At 57.8% G+C, this 23,744-nt stretch overlaps 1 protein-coding gene across 3 annotated transcripts in view; it reads left to right on the top strand.

Annotated features, from left to right (window-relative positions):
- CPNE5 (copine 5) overlaps positions 1-23,744 on the top strand; it is a 190,540-nt gene that overhangs the window by 49,408 nt on the left and 117,388 nt on the right. For all 3 annotated transcript variants that reach the window (XM_077839213.1, XM_077839214.1, XM_077839215.1), the window contains exons 4-6: positions 9,420-9,523; positions 10,013-10,052; positions 11,001-11,077. In XM_077839213.1, coding sequence (XP_077695339.1) covers positions 9,420-9,523; positions 10,013-10,052; positions 11,001-11,077 — 221 coding nt within the window. The remainder of the gene's footprint in view (positions 1-9,419; positions 9,524-10,012; positions 10,053-11,000; positions 11,078-23,744) is intronic.

Here is a 23,744-nt window from a genome sequence, read left to right on the forward strand (position 1 = left end):
TCCCACTCCCCCTCGGCTCGCCAGGTGGGGCTAGCAGGGTCCCAAGGCTCAGCAGCCGCCAGAGGGATGCCTGGCAAAGCTGCACCATGCCAGTGGCAGGCCCTTAAAAGGCACTTTAGCTGGGCCTGGGGCGAGTGCATTAGCGGGGCGTGGGCAGGCCTAGAGGGCAATAGCCATGTAGCTCCCAGCCAGGGGATGCTGGGAAGATGGGCTGACTGGAGACTGGGCTTTTAAGAGCAGAACACTTGGTTTTCCCGCGAAAGGTTTGCCAAGTGGCTGTGTGCATGTACGCACGTGGACCCAACCAGCGCTTCCGGGGGCGAGTGGGCCAGACAGAACGTGGCTTTTAATGAAAATGTCCTGATTTCTTTCAAAAACTTTTCACAGAAAATACCCCCATTTTCCAGCCGGGGCACTGGTGGGCAGATGGGTGGAGCCGGCACAGAGCCCAGCCAGGCCATGCTCTCCTCTGCCCACGACACTGCCCACGTCCCCGGCCTCTGTACGCCAGAATGGCCCCTCCCAGGGCTCCCGGGTGGCTCTCCCGGGCTGGTTCGCCTAGACACCTAGGCAGCGCTCCCATCAGAGGCGGAGCTGTCCCTGGGACGGGCCGCGCCATGCTGAGGCCATGGGCATGGGGGAGAGCCCCCCACCGACTCCCAAGGCACCCAGCGCCACCTTGAGGCCCGAATTCCAGCTGTGCTGAGCCCCCCCCGATTCCACTGGAAGTTGCATGTTCTCAGCACCTCTGAAAGCAGACGCTGGCCAGCTCCTGCCCTCCCCCGCACCCGCACAGAGTAGCGCCACCCCCAGGGGCTCCTTGGCAGAGGCTAAATCTCACGCTACCCTAGATCCAGGCTTGCGCTTCCCTTTAGCAGACCGCAGCGGCCCCATCGCATTCTCAGCTGTGAAGATTCCAGGGCCGTTCGAGATTAGATCAGGGCACGCTGGGCACCAGGCCCTCAGCCGCAGCGTGGGAAGGGCCAGCCCAGACTCAGGCACTGAGGCCTGCTCGAGGCTAGAGCATTCGGGCGGCTTGGCTGCATTGCTCTGGGTGTGCAAGAATTCTCCCGTCGACCGAGCTGCTCCCTCAGGGGGGAGAGGTCGCCTAGGCCGGGGGGGGGCGCCCCTCACGTGTAGCTAATCCCTGCGTCTTCCTGGGAAGTCTCCCATCTGCATTCCAGCCTGGTCCAACCCCCCTTAGCTCAGGAAAGCGAACGTTCACACACACACACACACCCCGGCTCCTCAATGGCTCCAGGAACAGCTGGGCCTCCCCAGGTGCGGGGCCTGCCTCTCCGTTCCCACCACACGCCCAGAGCCTAGACTCGGCTCCCGCAGTCCCAGGCAGCTCGGCGGCCCAGTTAGCACAAACCCTGCAGACGTGGCCTCAATAGCTGAGCCAAGCGACAGCTGCATGCAGGTGACATGCCGCATGGGAGGAAAGGAAATTTTGGAGCCTTGTTGGAGACAACGGGGCCTTAATGAGCCAGCCAATGGGCAGCAGATTGTGCCAGCCGAGGGGAGGAGGTGCTGGGACAGTCAAGGGGGAGTTTAAATTGTTGTTTGTTTAACAGCGAGTCAGCTGCTCCATCTCCTTGGCTTGATCTAGCGGCCGGTGGAGCCAGCATGGCCAGCTCCTCAAAGGCACTTGGGCCCCTAACTCCCATTGACTTCAGTGGAAGTTAGGAGCCTACATACCTTTGAGGATCTGTGTGGGGGAGACTTTCCACTGATTTCCCTGGGGCTCGGCTCAGGCCCCTGGCCAGCCAGTGAGAGCAGTGGCAGGTGTACAGGCAGAGGCCATGGGTCTGGGCTCTTGAGAGCTAACCCTGACCCCAGCACTGAGCTGCTGGCTCACCTGCCCGCTATGGGCTGGCTGCAGGAATCCCTGGATGAGGTCAGACTAAGTGGGCAGAATGGCCTCTTGTTGCCTGAGCAGACGTGACTCTTGAGTGGGCCGCTCACTTCTCTGCCTCATATTCCCTGTCAGAGGCTACCAGCATCACTGGCCCAGTGGGAGGGTAATTGTCAGGGGTCACCATTATAAAACTATCAGTTCTCCCCAGTGATGCCAGTTATTTCCTGTCCTCTGGCCTCACCCATCCCATGCAGCTCATGGAGCCGGGGTGGTTCTTGGTCTATGCAGGGACTCGGGGGGGAGGGGGGGAGCTAACTGGGGCTGACTCCCACTCACCCTGCCAGGGAGGTGACACTGATCCCCGAGTGGAGGGTCAGTGTAAATGGGGCCCAGTGCTGCGATAGCTCTATTTCCACTGAGGGGGATGATGGTCACAGCGCTTGAGGGGCTCTATTCACACCTGCCTGGAAGAAGCAGGAAAGCCCCCAGGGGCCACTGTGCCAAGGAGGAATTCACCCCTGCAGGAGGGTGGGCAGCAGGCGAGCATCCTGCCAGTGAGACTGACCCAATCCTCAGCTGGCGTAAATCGACATTGCTGCATTTTCTGGGACGGATGCAGGGGGATTTGCACCTGGGGAGGGTCTGGCCCAGTGTTCCTGCACCAGGGGAGGAGAAGCCGGAAATGAAGCTGACTAGAGAAAAAGCATGAAACTGAACAATCCCTTGGGGAGAAATGCAGAAAGCAGGGAAACCTTGGAAACAGGGGAAGCTAGATTTACACAATTTATTTGCATACGCATCGGTGTTTTTAATATCTATCTATCTATCTATCTATCTATGGCATTTCTATTCAACCCATCACTGCCAGATCTCGACACTCCCAGGTCTTTTCCCCACCCTGCCCCCAACTCACTGGGTGACCCTGGACAAATCATTTTCCCTTTCTGTGCCTCAGTTTCCTCATCAGTAAGGCTGGGTTAGTGATACTGCAACTGCCTATACTCTCAGGGGAGGGGGGCTGTGAGGGTTCTGATCTATAGCCCAGGTCCCTGGTTGGTGTAAATGGACATAGCGCTATGGAAGGTGATGGAGTGATGCCAATTTACACCAGCTGAGGATTTAGCCCAGCATGTGTATCGTGCTCAGGAATTGGGGCATTTGCATTGTCATCTTGACACCCCCCCCCGCCCCAAGGATTTGCGGGTGGAGTCGCCTTGTTTGTACATCAGGGGTTCGCTGGAGCAGCTGTCACGCATTCAGATGCCTCAGAGGTCCCAGCGTCCCGCCACTGGCTGGGGACCGATGTGCCGGCTCTACCTGGGGACAGGAGTGGAGCAGGGCGGGTTACTGCATTGTTAGCCCAGAGCTTTCCGGAGATTAAAGAGTGGGCTCAGCAAACAGTCTCCGTGTGAGCACCAGGAGGGGTGGGAATCCCAGTAACCTTTGCCAGTGCCTGCCGCAGCCCCAGGGGTGCCAGGAAACACTCAGCAGGCTTGTATGTCCCTGCCATAAGCAGCATCAAACAGGAAAGCCCAGGGGCCAGCTCTGGCCACTCAACTCACATGGCTGCTGGGCCGGGGGGAGCCCCACTGTCCCGACAGGAGACAGCAAGGTCTGGGTGAGAGGGTGCGGGGTTGGTGCCCAGAGCCCTGGGGTGAAATCCTGGCTCCGCTGGATCAAGGAGAGGTTTGCCATTGACTTCACCAGGGCCAGGAATTCACCCTGGTGTCCATTCCTGGCTCTGCCAATGACCAGCTGCGGGACCTTGGTCAAGTCATTTTCCCTCTCTGGGTCTCTGCTTCCCTTCCCACCCTCCTGCTGTCTTGTCTGTTTGTGCTGCCAGCTCTGCAGGGCGGGGACGGACATACAGCGCCGAGCGCGGTGGGAGCCTGGTCGCAGCTTCTAGGCGCAAGGCTGCTGCTGCTGCTCCGGGCAAGCGTCTGCACCCCTGATGTCTCTGCGTGCTCCCAGAACACACACGCCTGTGTCCCCGGCCTGCACTCGGGACACTGCCACACACACAGGGACAGGTGGGACAATGCCCAGGGCGCCTGAGAACACCCCGAGGTCCTCCCCGCCTGTTCCACTGTGCTGCTGGCATCTGCCCGCTGGAGAGCGGAGCTGAACTCCAGTTTAGATCACACATGACATGAATGTGAAGGTCTTGAATTCTTACCCCCACTGAGGGACACCAGCAGAGCTGGGGGGTGGGGGGAGCCCAGGGCTGGGCTAGCAGGGGGCTGCAGGTCGGGATTGAGGGGCATCAGCATCTTCCGCCAGTTCCAGGATAATGCTCCTGGTGTCATTTTCCCTTTCATTGACGCTGCTGCTGGTGGCTCTGGGTCTGGATTCTCTTTGGAATGGCTCCCGGTGCAGACCCCCATCTCACAGCCAGGACCCCGCTATGTACTAGCTGCACGCACACACGCCCCCCACACCTATTCTGGGCTTTGTCTCTGTCACAGAGTCCCTGGGCGATGCTCTGGAACTGCTCCCCATGAAGCCAGTCAGGACTCTGGGGCAGTCGCCTTTCTGTGAGCAGCCTGTCTTCAGGACACACGGCTCACACTGCTTCCACCTTCCTGGGTCTGACCTCGGAGCCTTCAGCATCCTCTGCCCCTCCGTGCGCTTCCCACAGCGAGTCCGCCCAGGTGGGGTCCTGGGGAAGCCAGGGGGTCCTGCCCCCCAACTCCACAGTCAGACATGACTCTCAGCCAGCCAGTAAAACAGAAGGTTTATTCGACGACAGGAACATGGTCTAACACAGAGCTTGTAGGTGCAGAGAACAGGACCCCTCAGCTGGGTCCATTTTGGGGGGCAGTGAGTCAGACAACCACGTCTGCCCTTCACTCCATGTCTCCAGCCAGCCCCAAACTGAAACTCCCTCCAGCCCCTCCTCCTCTGGGCTTTGTCCCTTTCCCGGGCCAGGAGGTCACCTGATTCCTTTGTTCTCCAACCCTTCAGGTCTCACCTCACAGGGGGGAAGTGTCGGCCATTGTCTGTGTCCAGACCCCTGCAAACACCTGCCCTCTAGGGCTCTGCAATGATCATACCCCCTTACCCCACCACGTAGATACTTAAAAACTGCATAGGGGAAACTGAGACACCCCCACACTATTCAGAAGAAACATTAAGAACAGTCCCACTTCGTCACATCTGTCCTCCCTTCAAGATCGAACTGAGCGGGGTCACTTTAACCGGTGACCTGGGGAAGTTCGAAGCCAGCAACGTTCCCATGGATGCCCCAGCATCTCTCCCATTCCTTGGTAGGAGTTACATCAGGCCCTTCCAGTTTCATGCCCTCCCTTAGGTCGGGGGTGGTCGATAGCACTAGTAGGCCGCATGTGGGAAGGTCTATGCGGCCCGTGCCCTTTGGCTGCCCCAAAACCCCAGAGGATCAAACTGGGATTGAGTCTTCTCCCCAACAAGCTGGCCAAACACAGCCACTATGTTATAGGACTGTTTAACTTTCTTAACAGCTTTCACTCCGTCTGAGACCTTCTCAAAGCTATCCACACTGGATCTTTCAACAGGAAAGTCAGTGGCTTCATCACAACAGAAAATTTCTGGCTGTTAGGAACTGAAGCTGTCTTGATTAAATAACTTTCACACCCTTCAGTTGCAGTAAACTGCTTGCAAAGACTCCATAAGGATTCCTTTCCCTAGGGCTTTTCTATGCAATAATTCACCCCTCACAGAAATTCTGCTCTTACCCTCTTTACCTAGGGCTTGCTCTAGAGGAACACTTTCCTGAGCAACAACAGACTCTTTCTGGGTCTCCCTTACATCCAGAATTACCTCTGGCCCGTCCGGCAGATTCCTACACAATCCCCTTTCAGGCAAACTTACAGACTTCCTTGATAAAAGGTCAGAAGCATTCTCCTTCCCTTTGCCACACACTAGCAACAGGCAAAATACAAGCACCAGAATTGTCTCTGGGATCCCTGGGATAGACACTAACTGGATGTGACCTAGTTACAGGGCCATTCTCCCGAGCAGACACAAACTTAGGACCCTTCCCCTCCTGGGCTTTAGCTGAATCCAGAACCAACTCTGAGACAACTGCACGACCCTCAGCCATCACAGGCTGAGAGGCCCCTTCTGTCTGCTCCACAGACCAAGAAGAGCCGGACACACTTTCTCCTTTACCAGACACACAGCTTGGGATCTCTTTCCCCTTGTCCCAGCACACAAGGCTGGTCACAGACAGCTGCTTGGAGATCAGGGTAGCTCCCTCCACAGGCAAGTCAATACCCCTGACAGACACAGACACGTTTCCTTTACTGTCCCAATTCTCCACCCAGCTAACAGGTAAGGTCGAGGGACACTCATCTTCCACTCTCCTCGCCTTCCCACCCTGCTGACTAGACACAGCCATCAGCTCACAAGGCTGCCTAGGCTCATCCAAACTTTCCTTACCAAGCACCTTGCCACTCCCAACAGATCCCCTGCCCTGCCTGTGTCTCCCCACACTCAGCTGGGGTCTCAGCTCCCACTGTGCTCAGCGCTGCCCTTGCTGTCCCAGTGGGGGTAGGCAGCGAGCTCGCTGCTTTCCTCACTATATCAGAGCCAGCGTGAGCCCCCTCTCCCGTGTGCAAGGGGGCAGGGAGCATCACTCTGTCCCACCGAGCCCAAGGGGTCTGGTTACAGGCCTGGTTACAGGCCGGCAGGTATCCTAAGCCTAGCAGCTCCTCCCTGCTGCCAGCCAGGTCATCTGCATTTTCACTGACCATTTCCCTCTCCGCCGATTGGTTCCCTGGATTCAAAGTGGGGGAGATTTAGGTTGGATATTAGGAAAAACTTTTTCACTAGGAGGGTGGTGAAACACTGGAATGCGTTACCTAAGGAGGTGGTGGAATCTCCTTCCTTAGATATTTTTAAGGTCAGGCTTGACAAAGCCCTGGCTGGGATGATTTAGTTGGGGACTGGTCCTGCTTCGAGCAGGGGGTTGGACTAGATGACCTCCTGAGGTCCCTTCCAACCCTGATATTCTATGATTCTAAATTCAAACCCTCGGCAGTTACAGGAGCAAGGCCTGGATCCTGTCCCAAAGAGACACAGTCACCCCACAACAGGGTCTCGCAGCTGGTATCCTGGAGAACCCCAACAGCCAGCCAGCCCCACCCCTCCTGGGTCTGCACAGGGATCTGGGCAATAGGGAGGGCGAGGGGCTTCATCCCTTGGACCCTCACACAGCCCCTCAGCATCTGAGGCTGCACCACCCAGGCCCTGAAAACAGTTCTCTCTGTCCCAGGATCTCACGACCCCAAGAATGTCTCCCTATTGACCATCACCTTCCGCTCCCACTGGAGGTCCGAGGGGCCTGGCCCCAGGAGACTCCACACAGACATATAGGTTGGCGTCAGGAGTGGGAGCCTGTCCACCGCCCCACCCATCTGGCTGACGGAGTCTATGGCCTTGGGACCCAGCAAGGGAGCTAGACACCGGGGCTTTTCTGCAGGGTCCCCCTGGTTCAAATCGCCAGCCTGCTCAAAGGCAGTGAGGTGGCATCCACACACCCCGCTCCTTAACCAGGGGCAGCAATTTAATCTCGAGGTTCCCTGCGGAACTGGCCCCCCGGGGTCTATCCCCACTCACCCCAGGGAGGTCCCCTAGGCCTCTCCGCCCCACCACCGCCAGTTCATGCTGCTGCTGCTTCTGCAGCTTTCTCGGGCTCTCGCTGTCTCTCACAGTCGTCTTGCTCTCTCGGACTCAGCTCCAATCCCGTCCGTCTCCGATCCCCGGATGGGGAACCCGATCGTGAAGACCCTCGTCTGGTCAGGGACAAGAGTCTTGGCGATGCCTGACTCCCACTCCAGCTGCTCCCAGATCCTGCCATAGCCCCATTTGGGGTCAGGAATCTGTTCCTTAGAGCGGTCATCCTCCTCCAGCTGCACGATGAACTGTACTTTGGTGAACTTTCCAATGCTCAACGCTTCCTTTCTGCACAGGGTTACAATGTCCTTCTTAAGGAGATGGTGACAGGCCATCACTCCGCTCCTCCCAAGTTGTTGTGGACTCACAGGCCCGTGTGTTCACAGCTCCCCACGGTTTCCAGGGAGAACCCCTAGTGTGCCAGTCCTTCTTGAGGTCACCACCTCTTTGCCAGGGTCGAGCTGCAGACTCCTCCGCCCCTTGGACTGCTCGCTGCAATCCCCAGGGGAACCCTGTTACTGCAAAAGTCCTTCTCACTGGTCACACACTCCCAGGGGTTAACCGCCCCCTGAAACCGTCTCTCTCTGAATCTTCAGCACGCCTGGTCCCCGTCAATCTCCCTTCGTTTTACTGCTCCCCAGTCACTTACTGCAGGAAGCGCCATCCACGGGGTGCAGTAGATCCCACCACTGCCACCAGTTGTCACGGAGTCCCCGGGCGATGCTCTGGAACTGCTCCCCATGAAGCCAGTCAGGACTCTGGGGAAGTCTCCTTCCTGTGAGCAGCCTGTCTGCAGGGCACACAGCTCACACAGCTTCCACCTTCCTGGGTCTGACCTCGGAGCCTTCAGCATCCTCTGCCCTTCCGTGGGCTTCCCACAGCGAGTCCGCTCAGGCGGGGCTCCTGGGGAAGCCAGAGGGTCCTGCACCCCAACTCCGCAGTCAGACGTGACTCTCAGCCAGACAGTAAAACAGAGGTTTATTAGACGACAGGAACATGGTCTAAAACAGAGCTTGTAGGTGCAAAGAACAGGACCCCTCAGCTGGGTCCATTTTGGGGGGCAGTGAGCCAGACAACCACGTCTGCAGTTCACTCCATGTCCCTAGCCAGCCTCTGAACTGAAAACTCTCTCCAGCCCCTCCTCCTCTGGGCTTTGTCCCTTTCCTGGGCCAGGAGGTCACCTGATTCCTTTGTTCTCCAACCCCTTAGCTCTCACCTTGCAGGGGGGAAGGGCCCAGGCCATCAGTTGCCAGGAAACAGGGTGTCGGCCATTCTCTGTGTCCAGACCCCTGCACACACCTGCCCTCTAGGGCTCTGCAAGGGTCATACACCCTAATCCCCCCACCTAGATACTTAAGAACTGCATAGGGGAAACTGAGGCACCCCCACACTGTTCAGAGGAAACATTAAGAACAGTCCCACTTCGTCACAGTCTCGCCCTGAGAAGCCATGAATTTGCAGCTGGCGGGAGAGGTGTGCGAGTCCACCCAGCTATTCTGTGCTCAGGGGGACACATGACGTATAATTAACAGCTGCTTAATTGATTTGCCTTGGGGCTTAATCACAGAGCCTCCTGAACTCTCCCTGCATGGGCTCTGTGCCAGGGCAGCTGCCTGCGCCAGGGTCATTGTGGCATGAGCCAGAAATTAGCAGCTGGAGACACCACGAGGCATCTACCCCCTTAACGAGTCTCTCTTCCCCCAGGCTCTGTTCCTCCCTCCCCACCTCCTGGCCCGGGAAAGGTCAGAGGGGTGGGCAGCTGCCAGCTCGCTCGATCTTAGGCCTAGTCTAACTGTCCCCATTGAACTGGGGTCCCAGACTCTGCTCCCCAAGTGCTCCCGGGCCATGTCCTGTAGCCCCAAGGATGACGCCCCGGCTCACTGGCGTCCTTCTCGTCCTGCAGTTTGGTAGGACCGAGGTCATCGACAACACCCTGAACCCCGACTTCGTGCGCAAGTTCATCCTCGACTACTTCTTCGAAGAGAAACAGAGCCTGCGCTTCGACCTGTGAGTGCCGGGGCCCCGGCCCTGCAGAGCGGGGTGGGGGAGAGGCTCTGAGGGGAAAATGGCAAACGCTGCAGCTCAGGGAAGACCCTACAATAACAACCACATATGGGCACAGCGAGTGACCCTGGCTGGGGCTTTGCTCGTATGCTCAAATCCCATCAACATTCAGTGAGAGCCTGTCATGACGGCCTGTGTGACATCTCAGTGGTGCGCTGGCCTGGTGCATGTGGGGGGGGACATACTGCGCGTATCATGGTCAGATCTCCCAGCCCCGGACACTGGAAAGCGACTCCCCAGCCTAGCCCATAGCTTGGGGCCAGGGCGTTCCCATGGGACGTGGGAGACCCAGGTTCAAGGCCCTGCCCTCAAGCAGGAGGCCGTGCGCTGCCCTAGGAGCAGCTGCCTGGTGGTGATGGGGATTGCCAGGTCCTGCTGGAGGGGGGAGTGCTATGGCCACGCATCATGTGCTTTCTCCTCCCGCCCCCGCAGGTACGACGTGGATTCCAAAAGCCCCGACCTCTCAAAGCATGTGAGTAAGAGCATGTTCCCTGCCGCCTGCCCCTCCATGAGAGCTGCTCTCACCCCTCCTGCCCTGCACACTCCAGCCTAGTGCCCCAGCGGGGACCCGGGCACCAGGGTTTGGCAAGGAGGCCTGGTGCCAGGACTGCCAGTGGCGTGGTGATGCCTGGCCTCACGACTGGCAGACACCCAGTGGCCCCTATGTGAGTGAGTTTGAGGGTCTCTGGCCAGGTACCAGGCAGCTGCCTCACCACCATGCCACTTGCCCCCCTTACTGGCAGTCTGAGGTTGACTGGGCCTTGGAGACTGAACCTCCCTGTTACTTCATCTGGGGATTCCTGGGGCCAAGGGGGGCTGCAGGTGCCTTGGCTGAGCAGGTGCTTAGAGCCTGAGGGTGGAGATGGCTCTCCATGGGGAATAGTCAGCCCATGCCAGGCTACATCGCCAGCTTCCCAGGGCCCTGCCCACCTGGGGCAGGGATTGTTCTGTGTGCCCGTGTCATTGTCAGATGTGCTCACAGTTGGGAGACCCAGAGCCAGGGCGTGGCTGCAGCCCGTCATGGTAGCAGGGGCCAGCAGGGGAGCCAGGAGTCCATGAATCTGGATTCAGGCCCATCTCATCAGTACGTTTACAGTGAGACCCCAGACTGCCAGTGGGATTCGGATGGCCCACTGCTAGTAGCATAAATCACCTTTTGCATTGCAAAGTTTTGCCCTGCAAAGAGCCAGTTTCCCAGGCGCCAAATGCACAAACATTTCCCCATCTGTCCCAGACCGGAATTCTTCCCGCAACACCCCCGCTTGGTGCAAAGGTGCTGTTGCCCCGTGAGGACCCGTTCTCACGAAAACTGATTGGTTTGCCCTGCTCCAGCGAAGGCCACCAGCAGGGCCGATGTGTTGAGGGGTCTGAGCGGAGAATCCGGATTCTTGGTGCTCATCATGGTCCTTTGCCCCGCCAGGATTTCCTGGGCCAGGCGTTCTGCACACTGGGGGAGATCGTTGGCTCAGCAGGAAGCCGCCTGGAGAAGCCACTGACGTGAGTGCTGGGAACATGGGGCAAAGGGCAGGTGCGTGTGGGGACAGCAGGGCAGGGGCGAGCAGCTTGGACCTTCGTGGTGCCCCATGCTGCTCAGTGAGGGGTTTGAGCTCCAGGGAGTCACTGCTGATTTACATGGGGGAGAGCATTGTGGGGACCAGGCCCAGTGCGGTTACTCCTAGGTTACAGGGGATGAGTGCGAGGGGAATCTGGCCAGTGGGGTTACTCCTGGTTTACAAGGGGTAAGTGCAAGGGTATCGGGCCAGTGGGGTGTGTGATGAAGCAGGACTGTTCTTAATGTTTCCTCTGAATAGTGTGGGGATGCCTCAGTTTCCCCTAGGCAGTTTTTAAGTATCTAGGTGGTGGGATAAGAGTGTGTGATCCTTGCAGAGCCCTAGAGGGCAGGTGTGTGCAGGGGTCTGGACACAGAGAATGGCCAACACCCTGTTTCCTGGCAACTGATGGCCTGGGCCCTTACCCCCTGCAAGGTGAGAGCTAAAGGGTTGGAGAACAAAGGGATCAGGTGACCTCCTGGCTCCGGAAAGGAACAAAGCCCAGAGGAGGAGGGGCTGGAGAGTGAGTCAGTTTGGGGCTGGCTGGGGAAATGGAGAGAAGGGCAGCCGTGGTTGTCTGGTTCACTGCCCCCCAAAATGGACCCAGCTGAGGGGTCCTGTTCTTTGCACCTACAAGCTCTGTTTTAGACCATGTTCCTGTCATCTAATAAACCTTCTATCTTACTGGCTGGCTGAGAGTCACGTCTGACTGTGGAGTTGTGGGGCAGGACCCTCTGGCTTCCCCAGGACCCCGCCTGAGCGGACTCGCTGAGGGAAGCACACAGAGGGGCAGAGGATGCTGAATGCTCCGAGGTCAGACCCAGGAAGGTGGAAGTTGTGTGAGCTTTTTGCCCTGCAGACAGTCTGCTCACAGAGAGGAGGCTTCACCAGAGTCCTGACTGGCTTCATAGGGAGCAGTTCCAGAGCATCGTCCGGGGACTCCATGACAAGGTGTCACGGAGTCCCGGGCGATGCTCTGGAACTGCTCCCTACAAAGCCAGTCAGGACTCTGGGGAAGCCTCCTCTCTGGGAGCAGCCTGTCTTCAGGACACACGGCTCACACAGCTTCCACCTTCCTGGGTCTGACCTCGGCTCATTCAGCATACTCTGCCCCTCCGTGCGCTTCCCACAGTGAGTGTGCTCAGGCGGGGTCCTGGGGAAGCCAGAGGGTCCTGCCCCCCCAACTCCGCAGTCAGACGTGACTCTCAGCCAGCCAGTAAGATAGAAGGTTTATTAGACGACAGGAACATGGTCTAACACAGAGCTTGTAGGTGCAGAGAACCGGACCCCTCAGCTGGGTCCATTTTGAGGGGCAGTGAGTCAGACAACCACGTCTGCACTTCATTCCATGTCCCAGCCAGCCCCAAACTGACTCACTCTCCAGCCCCTCCTCCTCTGGGCTTTGTCCCTTTCCCGGGCCAGGAGGTCACCTGATTCCTTTGTTCTCCAACCCTTTAGCTCTCACCTTTTAGGGGGGAAGGGCCCAGGCCATCAGTTTATAGAATCATAGAATATCAGGGTTGGAAGGGACCTCGGGAGGTCATCTAGTCCAACCCCCTGCTCAAAGCAGGACCAATCCCCAATTTTTGCCCCATATCCCTAAATGGCCCCCTCAAGCAGGCCAAAGCTCAAACCACTGAGCTATTCCTCGCCGCCCAAGTTGCCAGGAGACAGAGTGTCGGGCATTTATGTACACTGGCCCTTTGCTCTGCAACAATTACATCACCTTATCCCACCACCTAGAGACTTAATAAATGCATAGGGGAAACTGAGGCACCCCTACAGTATTCAGAGGAAACATTAAGAACAGTCCCACTTAATCACATGGGCTCACTCCTGGGTTACAGGGGGTGGGTGCGAGGGGAATCGGGCCAGTGGGGTTACTCCTGGCTTACAGGGGGTGAGTGCAAGGGTCATTGGGCCAGTGGGGTTACTCCTGGGATTCAGGAGGGTGAGTGCGAGGGGCATCGGGCAAGTAGGATTACTCCTGGTTTACAGGGCGTGAGGGCGAGAGGCATCTGGCAGGTGGGGTTACTCCTGGGTTACAGGGGGTGAGTGCAAGGGGCATCAGGCTAGTGGGGTTACTTCTGGGTTACACCCAGTGGCTGAGGGGCGGGGGGTGGGGGAGGAGGGACCAGGCCCTGAGCTGTGTTTGTACGGTGTAGAGCCAGGCAAGAGAATCACAGCCACCGTGGGCTGCTGGAGACGGGATTGTACAACATGGTCCTGGTGACTTTCCCCTGGTTCCCCCCTGGCCTCTCGCTCCCTGAGGTCCTGATATGATCAGTGCGGAGCCAGCAGCTGTTTTCCTCCTGTGCTCGGCCTCTGGTGGGCAGGTGAGGCTTTGCGAGCCCAGCGGTGCAAGGCTGAGAGTGTAAATAGGACCGAGTGCCTGAGGCCTGGCCTGTAAACCCAGAGCAACTCGGACTCCCGGCTCAGCCGCTCACCCGCCTGCCCCTTCTCTCCCCGACTGCTGGCCTCCACCGGCCTTTGCCTCACTTGCCCAGCAGCCAGACCCGCACCAGCCGCCTTGGCCCAGCAACAGTAGCAGGCGCTCATGGCGGGCGGGGAGGATGGGCCAGGGGTTCACGAGCCCTGAGTCCCAGTGCTGGCTCCACCCCAAACTCCCTGGGTAAGTCACTAGCCGGCTGCGCTGTGCTCCCAGCAGTGCGTGGGGACAGTGCCCTGCACAAGGGGTGTGCGAATTCCTACACTAGAGAACTGGGCTTGGGAGGTGCAATGGCACCAGGGCCCGCGATCAGTCGCTAGGCATCTAGGTGGGGATAATGCAATTCCCCAAGGGTCACCATGGCAACCTCCACTGGGATTTCTGGGCATCGTCAGCCACTGAAAAGGACTCTGGTGTTTAAAGCCGACCTGATGTATGCTGTTCACTGCTCCTTGCTGAAAGAGAAAGGAGACCCAGAGGGGGGTGATTTGAGGCGTTTTGTTTTTTCCCTTTGAAATCTTGGGAATGTCAAGATTGGCTTTCCCAGCTTTTGCTGGCTATCTCGCCGGGGGACCCAGAGCTGTGGATTGGGGACCCGAAACTGACAGAGTATCAGTGCCAAGACATTAACAAAGATCACTTTTCTCCCAAGAGTTTCTCAGGAGTGTGAGTTAAATACCCATTAACCCCCCGCCCCCCCCCCCCGACCCGATGTGACAAAGTGAGACTGTTCTTAATGTTTCTTCTGAATAGTGTGGGGGTGCTTCAGTTTCCCCTAGGCAGTTCTTAAGTCTCTAGGGGGTGGGGTAAGGGTGTATGATCATTGCAGAGCCCTATAGGGCAGGTGTGTGCAGGGGTCTGGACACAGAGAATGGCCGACACCCTGTTTCCTGGCAACTGATGGCCTGGGCCCTTCCCCCCTGCAAGGTGAGAGCTAAAGGGTTGGAGAACAAAGGAATCCGGTGACCTCCTGACCCCGGGAAAGGAACAAAGCCCAGAGGAGGAGGGGCTGGAGGGAGTTTCGGTTTGGGGCTGGCTGGAGACATGGAGTGAAGGGCAGATGTGGTTGTCTGGCTGACTGCCCCCCATAATGGACCCAGCTGAGGGGTCCTGTTCTCTGCACCTACAAGCTCTGTTTTAGACCATGTTCCTGTCGTTTAATAAACCTCTGTTTTACTGGCTGGCTGAGAGTCACGTCTGACTGCAAAGTTGGGGTGCAGGACCCTCTGGCTTCCCCAGGAGCCCCGCCTGAGCGGACTCGCTGGGGGAAGCGCACGGAGGGGCAGAGGATGCTGAAGGCTCCAAGGTCAGACCCAGGAAGGTGGAAGCTGTGTGAGCTTTGTGTCCTGAAGACAGGCTGCTCCCAGAGAGGAGACTTCCCCAGCGTCCTGACTGGCTTCATGGGGAGCAGTTCCAGAGCATCGCCCAGGGACTCCGTGACACCCCCCTCCCCCCCCCCAAAAAAGTGCTTCGACCAGCCTGACCAACTCTCCCTTCTCCCCTCGGTGGCCGAGGTTTCACTTCCTTGGTACCTGCAAAGTCATAATCCTGCTAGCTTTCCAGCCATCCTGAGAGAGCCCCAGGCAAAGATGGTTAGGGTGGATGAGACCTGAATTTCTAATGTAACAAACAAGCAAGCAAATCTTTTAAGAAAACACTTTTCAGGCCTTCTTTGTCTGATAGGAAATGCCCAACTCCCCAGCCATGGACCACCCCAGGACTAATAAACCAAGTCAAGCATGCAGAGTCATTCTTCCTGGGGCCTTTCCCACCCCTGCACAGCATCAGTGGAGCGGGCAAGCGCCCGGTGCCAGGCCGGCACATGGAGCTGGCAGTGCTGAGCGTCAGTCGCAGGTGAAGCAGGGCCTTGCTGACCTGTGTCACAGGCAGGAAGCGTGTGTGGCTTGCTTTGAAATGGGAGGTGGGACTGGTCTCCCCAGCTGTGCCCGCCTGTCCATCACAGCAGAGGAGGGAGAGCCCTGGAGGGAGAGCCCCGCATGAGGCCCGAGAAGCCTGCCAGCCACTGCTCCCTGTGCAAGCTGGGTGTTTCCGGCACTGGCTTAGTCTGCTGCAGGGGGTCCCTCGGGTTTCCCTGCCCCTCCCCAGGCCTGCCCAAGCATAGGGCTGTGTCACACCATGAAACACTCTCCCGGCTCTAGACTTGAAGGGAAGGGGGGCCAATGGTCCGGACCCTAGGCTGGGCGCTGGGAGACCTGGCTCCAATGCCCTGCTCAGCCCTGGACTCGTTTGTGACCTAGGCAATTCACACTGGGTTCGTCTCCGTTTGACCTGCTCACGCCACCACCTGTAAACAGCAGGGTGGCTCGGGCCAGCTGCCCGCATAGAGGGTCAGCTGGGATTGCAGCTCAAGCAGAGCTGGCGTGGGAACGTCTAGGCCAGCTGAGAATCCCATCTCCCCCTTAGTCGTCTGTGCTCCATGGGGGATAACAGCTCTGTGCTGGGGCACGGGGTGCAGGAGGGGAAAGAGTGTGACCTGCTCTGGTACTGCAGTGACTGGGACAGTGGAAACACCACCGGCGGGTGGCCAGCTCCTGAGATGGACTAAATCCATCTAGCCCCTAAGGATCGCACCATTTCCAGCTGGGTCCCCCTAGTGCTGCTGCCATTCAGGGAAGGGGGATCTGTTTCCCTGGAGAGGAGCGTTTCCCATTTTGAAATGCGCTGGATGGCTCGGTGCCCCCGCTGCTCCCAGGCCACTCCCAGGGACCCGCAGATCAGACCCAGGGGATTGTCAGAGTGCTTGATAAGAACAGTTCTGGGGAGTGGGGTGAGGCAGAGAGGGGGCTGCATGGCAGGTAACCTTATTTAGCACCCGCAGCCGGTGCCAGGTTGGAGTTACGGGGCGGGGTTGTAGGAATTTTTTTCTCTTATTTTAAGGCTACTTGCAACCCTTCAGAATTGCTCCTGGAGGGTTCGTTTCACTCTAGCTAGCAGGAGCTTGCTTCAGAGCAGTGTGGCAGCTGAGAATTCCCTCTGGCAGGTGGGGGTTTTGCTGCCCTAATTGTTGGACTGGATGCCAAATTCTGTTTAGTGTATGTGTCAGAGAGCAAGGAAGAGAGCACCTGTGTGTGTGTGTGTGGGCATGGGTGTGCATGGGCGTGCGTGGGCGTGCGTGGGTGTGAGACACAGAACATACTATTATTGGCAGTTATTATTAAACATCTTTATGCGGAGCCCATTTGGACACTTCCCAAAGCTTAATCTGAGCCGGCTAAGATGCTGCTGAGCCAGAACAAACCCCCTGCTTCCTGCAGCACTCCCAGCCAGCAGGAATTAATCCATTGGCAAGGCCAAAAGAGCCAGGGCTTGCAGTTCTTTTGGAGAGGGGCAGATTCCTGTCAACCTATTGCTGGGGTCCTCAGCAGCTCACAAACACTGGTGAAATAACCATCAATGCCAGTGCTGCAGATGGGGAAACTGAGACTCAGAGACATGGTCAGGGTCACACGGGAAGCCAGGAATTGATCCCTGATGCCCCAAATCCCAGCACAATGCCTTCATGACTGGACCATCCTCCCACCCCCAACAGCTCTCAAAGGCAGGGGTCTGCTCCGGGGACTGCTCGTCACCAGCCCTGCCCTGGCATGCTTGCCCCCGTGAGAGCACACACAAGTGTGCCTGCCTGGGGGAGCGTGCGGGACCGAGCTGTGAGGGCTGGAGTTGGAGCTGGAGCCGGCCTGCCCGTGAGCAGGGCTGTAACCATTCGCTGGGGTAAGAGACCTCCCTGCCTTGGGTCTCCTGGCTGACTTCCAGTCCTGCCAGGCTGTCCCAGCACAAGCCCAGCAGGGCAGCCTTCCTCAGCCCACCATCCCCCTCCCCTGCCTGCCAGCACTGCCCCACACACCTGCCCTCCACGCCAGCCCCCTCTTCTGCTGTCCCCATCCACTGGATGGTGCACAGCCAGGACATCCCGAGGGGCAGGGTCCTGCAGAGCACATGGCCTGGCCTGGGGGTGGTGAGTGTACAAGGGGGTAGGCAGGGAGCCAGCCCAGCCATGGTGTGTGGAGGGTTTGTGGACTCTGGCTACTGTCGGGTTTTTCAGTAATACTCGCCCCGCGCTCACCTCCCAGAAGACGTTTTACAAAGCGACCAAACCTGATTCAACAGGAAGCCAAGGGCTGGGATCCTGCAGGGCACAGAGATGGGAGCATCACTGTGAACCACCTACTGGCACTGCAGGAAAGGTGGGCGAGGTGACCTCACATTAAACTAGCTTCCTGGCTCTGCAGGCTGGGAAGTCTTGATTATGTAAGCGGGGGAATAGTCCCGCTATTGTGGGGAACTTTCCTGGCTTCTGCACTACCCCAGTGAAGTGGGCTAGCAAAAGGATCTGAGTCCTCGCTCCCACTTCCTTTAGCTAGTGGCCTCCCTGTCCTTGAGGACTCCCCTTGCACTCTCCTGTCTGGCAGAGTCCTCGTAACCCCAACAAAGCTGGGCCCAGGAATCCTGGGGGGGCTCTGTGACGAAGTAGAACTGTTCTTAATGTTTCCTCTGAATAGTGTGGGGGTGCCTCAGTTTCCCCTATGCAGTTCTTAAGTCTCTAGGTGGTGGGGTAAGGGTGTATGATCATTGCAGAGCCCTAGAGGACAGGTGTGTGCAGGGGTCTGGACACAGAGAATGGCTGACACCCTGTTTCCTGGCAACTGATGGCCTGGCCCTTCCCCCCTGCAAGGTGAGAGCTAAAGGGTTGGAGAACAAAGGGATCAGGTGACCTCCTTGCCCGGGAAAGGGACAAAGCCCAGAGGAGGAGGGGCTGGAGGGAGTTTCAGTTTGGGGCTGGCTGGGGACATGGAGTGAAGTGCAGATGTGGTTGTCTGGCTCACTGCCCCCAAAATGGACCCAGCTGAGGGGTCCTGTTCTCTGCACCTACAAGCTCTGTGTTAGACCATGTTCCTGTCGTCTAATAAACCTTCTGTTTTACTGGCTGGCTGAGAGTCACGTCTGACTGTGGAGTTGGGGTGCAGGAACCTCTGGCTTCCCCAGGAGCCCCGCCTGAGTGGACTCGCTGTGGGAAGCGCATGGAGGGGCAGAGGATGCTGAATGCTCCAAGGTCAGACCCAGGAAGGTGGAAGCTGTGTGAGCTGTGTGTCCTAAAGACAGGCTGCTCACAGAAAGGCAACTGCCCCAGAGTCCTGACTGGCTTCATGGGGAGCAGTTCCAGAGCATCACTCAGGGACTCCGTGACAGGCTCGACCCCCAACCCTGCTATGGTCACCTAGGACAGAGGCTAGGGTGTCCCCACTCCGGGGTACTCTCTCTGCACTGGGCACTTCTCTGACCCACTGACCATTACATACAATTTGAAGCAAATGCAAGTTATTTAATCAACCATTAATTTTAAAAAGAGTAAAGGAAAATGGGAAAGGTTAAAGGAAACACATCAGCCCGCTCTTTGGCAGGGAACATCACAAACAACGTCTCTGGAACATCCGGGCAGTTCACAGTCTGTTCCTTGTAGGTCCCAGGCCTCCTCCTCAGGCCCTGGCTGTGCTGCAGGGGTGCTGCGGGTTGGACACTTGCTTTGGTGGTGGCCACACGCTCTCAGGCTCTAGGTGGGAGGGCCCTTCTTCCCAGCGTTGCCCCCGCCCTGTCAGGGTTACCAATCCCACTCCGAGTCTGGCCTGCAGAGCCTCCTAGCTGAGGCGTCTCCCTGTGCTGGACCCGCTGCCCAGGGTCCCTCCTTGCTCTCCCCAGCTGCTCAAGACACCTGGCTCCGGACTGCTCCAGCCCCACTCTGTCTCAGCTCCAGCCCCACTCTGCCTCAGTATGGCTGCTGTTCTGCCTCCAGCTCCCTGGGCTGCTTCTCTGGCCCCCCATAGAATCATAGAATATCAGGGTTGGAAGGGACCTCTGGAGGCCATCTAGTCCAACCCCCTGCTCAAAGCAGGACCAATCCCCAATTAAATCATCCCAGCCAGGGCTTTGTCAAGCCTGACCTTAAAAACTTCTAAGGAAGGAGATTCCACCACTTCCCTAGGTAACGCATTCCAGTGTTTCACCACCCTCCTAGTGAAAAAGTTTTTCCTAACATCCAACCTAAATCTCCCCCACTGCAACTTGAGACCATTACTCCTTGTCCTGTCCTCTTCCACCCCTGAGAACAGTCTAGAGCCATCCTCTTTGGAACCCTCTTTCAGGTAGTTGAAAGCAGCTATCAAATCCCCCCTCATTCTTCTCTTCTGCAGACTAAACAATCCCAGTTCCCTCAGCCTCTCCTCATAACTCATGTGTTCCAGACCCCTCATCATTTTTGTTGCCCTCCGCTGGACTCTTTTCAATTTTTCCACATCCTTCTTGTAGTGTGGGGCCCCAAACTGGACACAGTACTCCAGATGAGGCCTCACCAGTGTCGAATAGAGGGGAACGATCACGTCCCTCAATCTGCTGGCAATGCCCCTACTTATACATCCCAAAATGCCATTGGCCTTCTTGGCAACAAGGGCACACTGCTGACTCATATCCAGCTTCTCGTCCACTGTCACCCCTAGGTCCTTTTCTGCCGAACTGCTGCCGAGCCATTCGGTCCCTAGTCTGTAGCGGTGCATGGGATTCTTCCGTCCTAAGTGCAGGACTCTGCATCTGTCCTTGTTGAACCTCATCAGATTTCTTTTGGCCCAATCCTCCAATTTGTCTAGGTCCCTCTGTATCCTATCCCTACCCTCCAGCGTATCTACCTTTCCTCCCAGTTTAGTGTCATCTGCAAACTTGCTGAGGGTGCAATCCACACCATCCTCCAGATCATTTATGAAGATATTGAACAAAACCGGCCCCAGGACCGACCCTCGGGGCACTCCACTTGATACCGGCTGCCAACTAGACATGGAGCCATTGATCACTACCCGTTGAGCCCGACAATCTAGCCAGCTTTCTATCCACCTTATCGTCCATTCATCCAGCCCATACTTCTTTAACTTGCTGGCAAGAATACTGTGGGAGACCGTGTCAAAAGCTTTGCTAAAGTCAAGGAACAACACGTCCACTGCTTTCCCTCTGGCTCTGGTTGCTACAGCTCTGCTCCCAGGACAGGGTCTGCTCTCCCTGGGCTGCTTTTGTGGCCCCTCTGGATCTGGTTGCTGCAGTTCTCCTTCCAGCACAGGTCTGCTCTCTGGGCTGCTTCTGTGGCCCCTCTGGGTCTGGGTGCTACAGCTCTGCTCCCAGGACAGGGTCTGCTCTCTCTGGGCTGCTTGTTAGTAAGGGGGCAACAGTCCCCTTACAGTAACATGACCTGTTCCCTGGGGCCTGGCTGGGGCTGGAGAGAAGGGGAACCTTCCCCAGTCACTTGCTGGGACACCAGCTCAAAGTCTCTCTCTCTCTCTCCCACTCTTCCCCATGTAGCCAGCCTTGCCCAGCCTGCCGCCTTTCACCCGGGACATGGGGACACACCCTGACGCACTGCAGCAGCCTGGCTGGTCCCATGGTAGCTGCAGAGACACTCCTGATGTTTCCAGGCTAGGTCTGACGTCCCAGAAGGGGACTTGCTCAGCGCTCCTGCCCTCACTGTGTGTGGGGCCAGCCCTCCCGGAACCAGCCCCTCTGCGAACGGCCAGCGCTGCTCTCCTGTTGCAAGGGCAGATGAGCTGCTAGGACATGCGGAACCTGTTTCCATCCAGACTTGGCTAATCAAAGGGAGCAGACGAGGCCCTGGATGTGCCCTGGACAAGCTGGATCACGAGCTCTGCTGCGTCTCCAGGAGGTGTCGGCCGGTCTTTGACGCTCAGCTCACTTGGGGAACGTGCTCCAGGTGCCCGGAGAGTTCAGAGGCTCTGACTGCAGAGCAGCGGGCACAGCAGCTCAGCGGAGACGCTTTCCCTTTGTCTCCTCGGCTGTGCTTTTGTGCTGACAGTTTCAGGGGGTGGCTGCCTGGGGACGGCAGGTTCCTGAGAGCCTGCAGAACATAATTGTCCTCCTTGTTTTGAGCACCTGTTCTGTCCCCGAGCACGGGGTAGCGCCACGCGGCAAAGCTCTGAGACTCAGACCAAGACCTTGTTAGGAATCGGTTCCATGCCGCGTGCCACCCACCCAGCCAAAGTCCCGAGCGCGGTGTCAAGCCTGGTGAGGGCTCTCCGGGGAGCAGGCTGCTCCGATGAGGAGTCCAGAGGGGAAGTCTCCAGGACATGACAGCCCCTTCCCATCCACGCCCACGCACCTTGGCTCTCTCTGCTCCCTTTGCCTGGCATAGCTTCCTCTGCATCCCCCAGGACAATGTCCTCACTGTGTGAGCCTTCTCCTCTGCATCCGCTGCTGTCTGGAACTGCCTCCCTGCACCACCTGGCATCACTCCCTCACTCTGTCCTCCCTATCCAGGGCCTAGCACCTCGGCACCTAACCTGTGTCCTCCCCTAGGAGCCAGGCAGGCTGATGCCTCTGACACCCGCCACCTCCACGTGGAAGAGTCCCTGCCTCTGGCTCACAGCACTTGGATGTGGAGCCCCCAGTGTGGCTGCTGCAGGGCGTGACGCATGCAGGGCACCCAGTGCAGGACGGCACCACATGGCAGCTCATGGGGCCACGGGCCTAGGGTGGGAATGGCTGGCTCAGCTGATTGGCAGGCATTTACACCCAGTCTGGCAAGTCGTCGCCATCCCGTGGCTGTTTGGGGGGCCCCTGCATGGAATGAGTTTGCAGGGTCTCAGACCAATGACTCATGGCAAGCGGCCCCAGCAGAAAAATGACACCAAACACTAATTAGCCTACTTCCCGGCTAAGCTGGGAGACCGTCTCCCCGCTCGTCCCTTTCAGGGAAGGGGGGACATAGAGGCAGCAGGGGCAGGATGGGAGGAAGCTGTGCCAATCTGTGCCCACGCCGGGGCTGTCAGCCTGGCACCCAGCACCAGCATTAAATTCACCCCGGGTCGCAAATCCAACCGGCTTCTGGGATTCTCCTTCTGTTCATTTCTGGTCCCTAGAAGAGCAGCAGATGGTGTGTTAATACCCACCCCAGCCCCAGCTGGCTGATTGCAGAGGCTTTCCCTGCTCCTTGGATTTATTCGCCTTTCAGGCTCCTCTACTTAACGCCAGCGCCTCGTCTAACTCCACAGTAAATGTTCCACACTCCTCCTTGGATTGGTCGGATTCCCTCTCTCGGCAGCTGTTTGTCACCGGAGTCTCTTTGGGGGTTAATTTCCCTGATAGAAACAAAAACTCTCCTGAGCCCCTGGATCCTGACTCTGCATTTCAGGCATCAGCAGCCGACAGCACCAATGGCCCAACTTGCAGGGGAGCTGAGCGTCCTGAGCTCCTGGAGGCAGGATCGGGCCCCTGAGGCAGCAGGGTTGTCTGGGGTGCAGGTACATTGGGCTCCTTAATGAGATTGGCTTTTTGTAATCAGGGGAGGTTGAGGGCTTCTCCGAGCAGCCTAGAAGTGACGCTTTGAACAAGGGTGTTGGGAGCTGGGACGATCCTGCCTGGACCTTGGAAGCAGCCAAAGCCTCCAGTGCCACCCTGGGTTTCCCAGAAGGGCCCAGCCTGCCCAGGGCAGAGGATTTGATGTCAGAGCAGAGGGGCACGTGCAGGAAAGCTGACGGCTCATTATCTCAACAGCTGCTTCTGCTCTCCTCCAGCAGACCACACTCCCCTCTCTGATCTGGAACTGGCTCCCGTGCCCCTTTGCCTGCTCTGACCACTCGCTAGCGCTGCCTGGGTGAGTCCCGTTCTGCTAAAAGGGGCACGTGTCTGATAGCCATGAGCAGCGTTGACTCTGAGCCTTGCCTGTGCCCCATGAGAGGACCCCAAATGCCCAGTGCTGCTGGCGGGCATGTGCCATGTGCTGCCTTGCGATGCGGCAGGCTGGGTGGAGAGCTCCTGGCCGTGCCCCTCACAAGTCCATTGCCAGGGCTCAGTGTTAAACCAGTAAGCTCGGGGCGTCGGGGCACAAAGGTGTTTGTGTGTGGTGGGAGGCGGGGCTGCGGGGTTCGCTCATTTCACTTGCGTCCAGGTCCCCGGGCAGGTGGGGAGGTCGGTCGGGCTTCAGAATAAGATGCTGGATGTTCCTGTCCCTGCCCTGAGCAGCGGGTGAGCCACGTTTAGTGAGGGCTCCGGGAGCTGAATTTATACAGCCCAGGAAAGGGGGGGGGGGAGGAAGAGGTCCGAGCAGTGGCTACAAATCCCTGCTAGGTAACAATGTGAGCGCGGGAAGGGAATTACT

The sequence above is a fragment of the Eretmochelys imbricata genome, chromosome 21 (assembly GCF_965152235.1).
Source record: "Eretmochelys imbricata isolate rEreImb1 chromosome 21, rEreImb1.hap1, whole genome shotgun sequence".
Lineage (NCBI taxonomy): Eukaryota > Metazoa > Chordata > Testudines > Cheloniidae > Eretmochelys > Eretmochelys imbricata.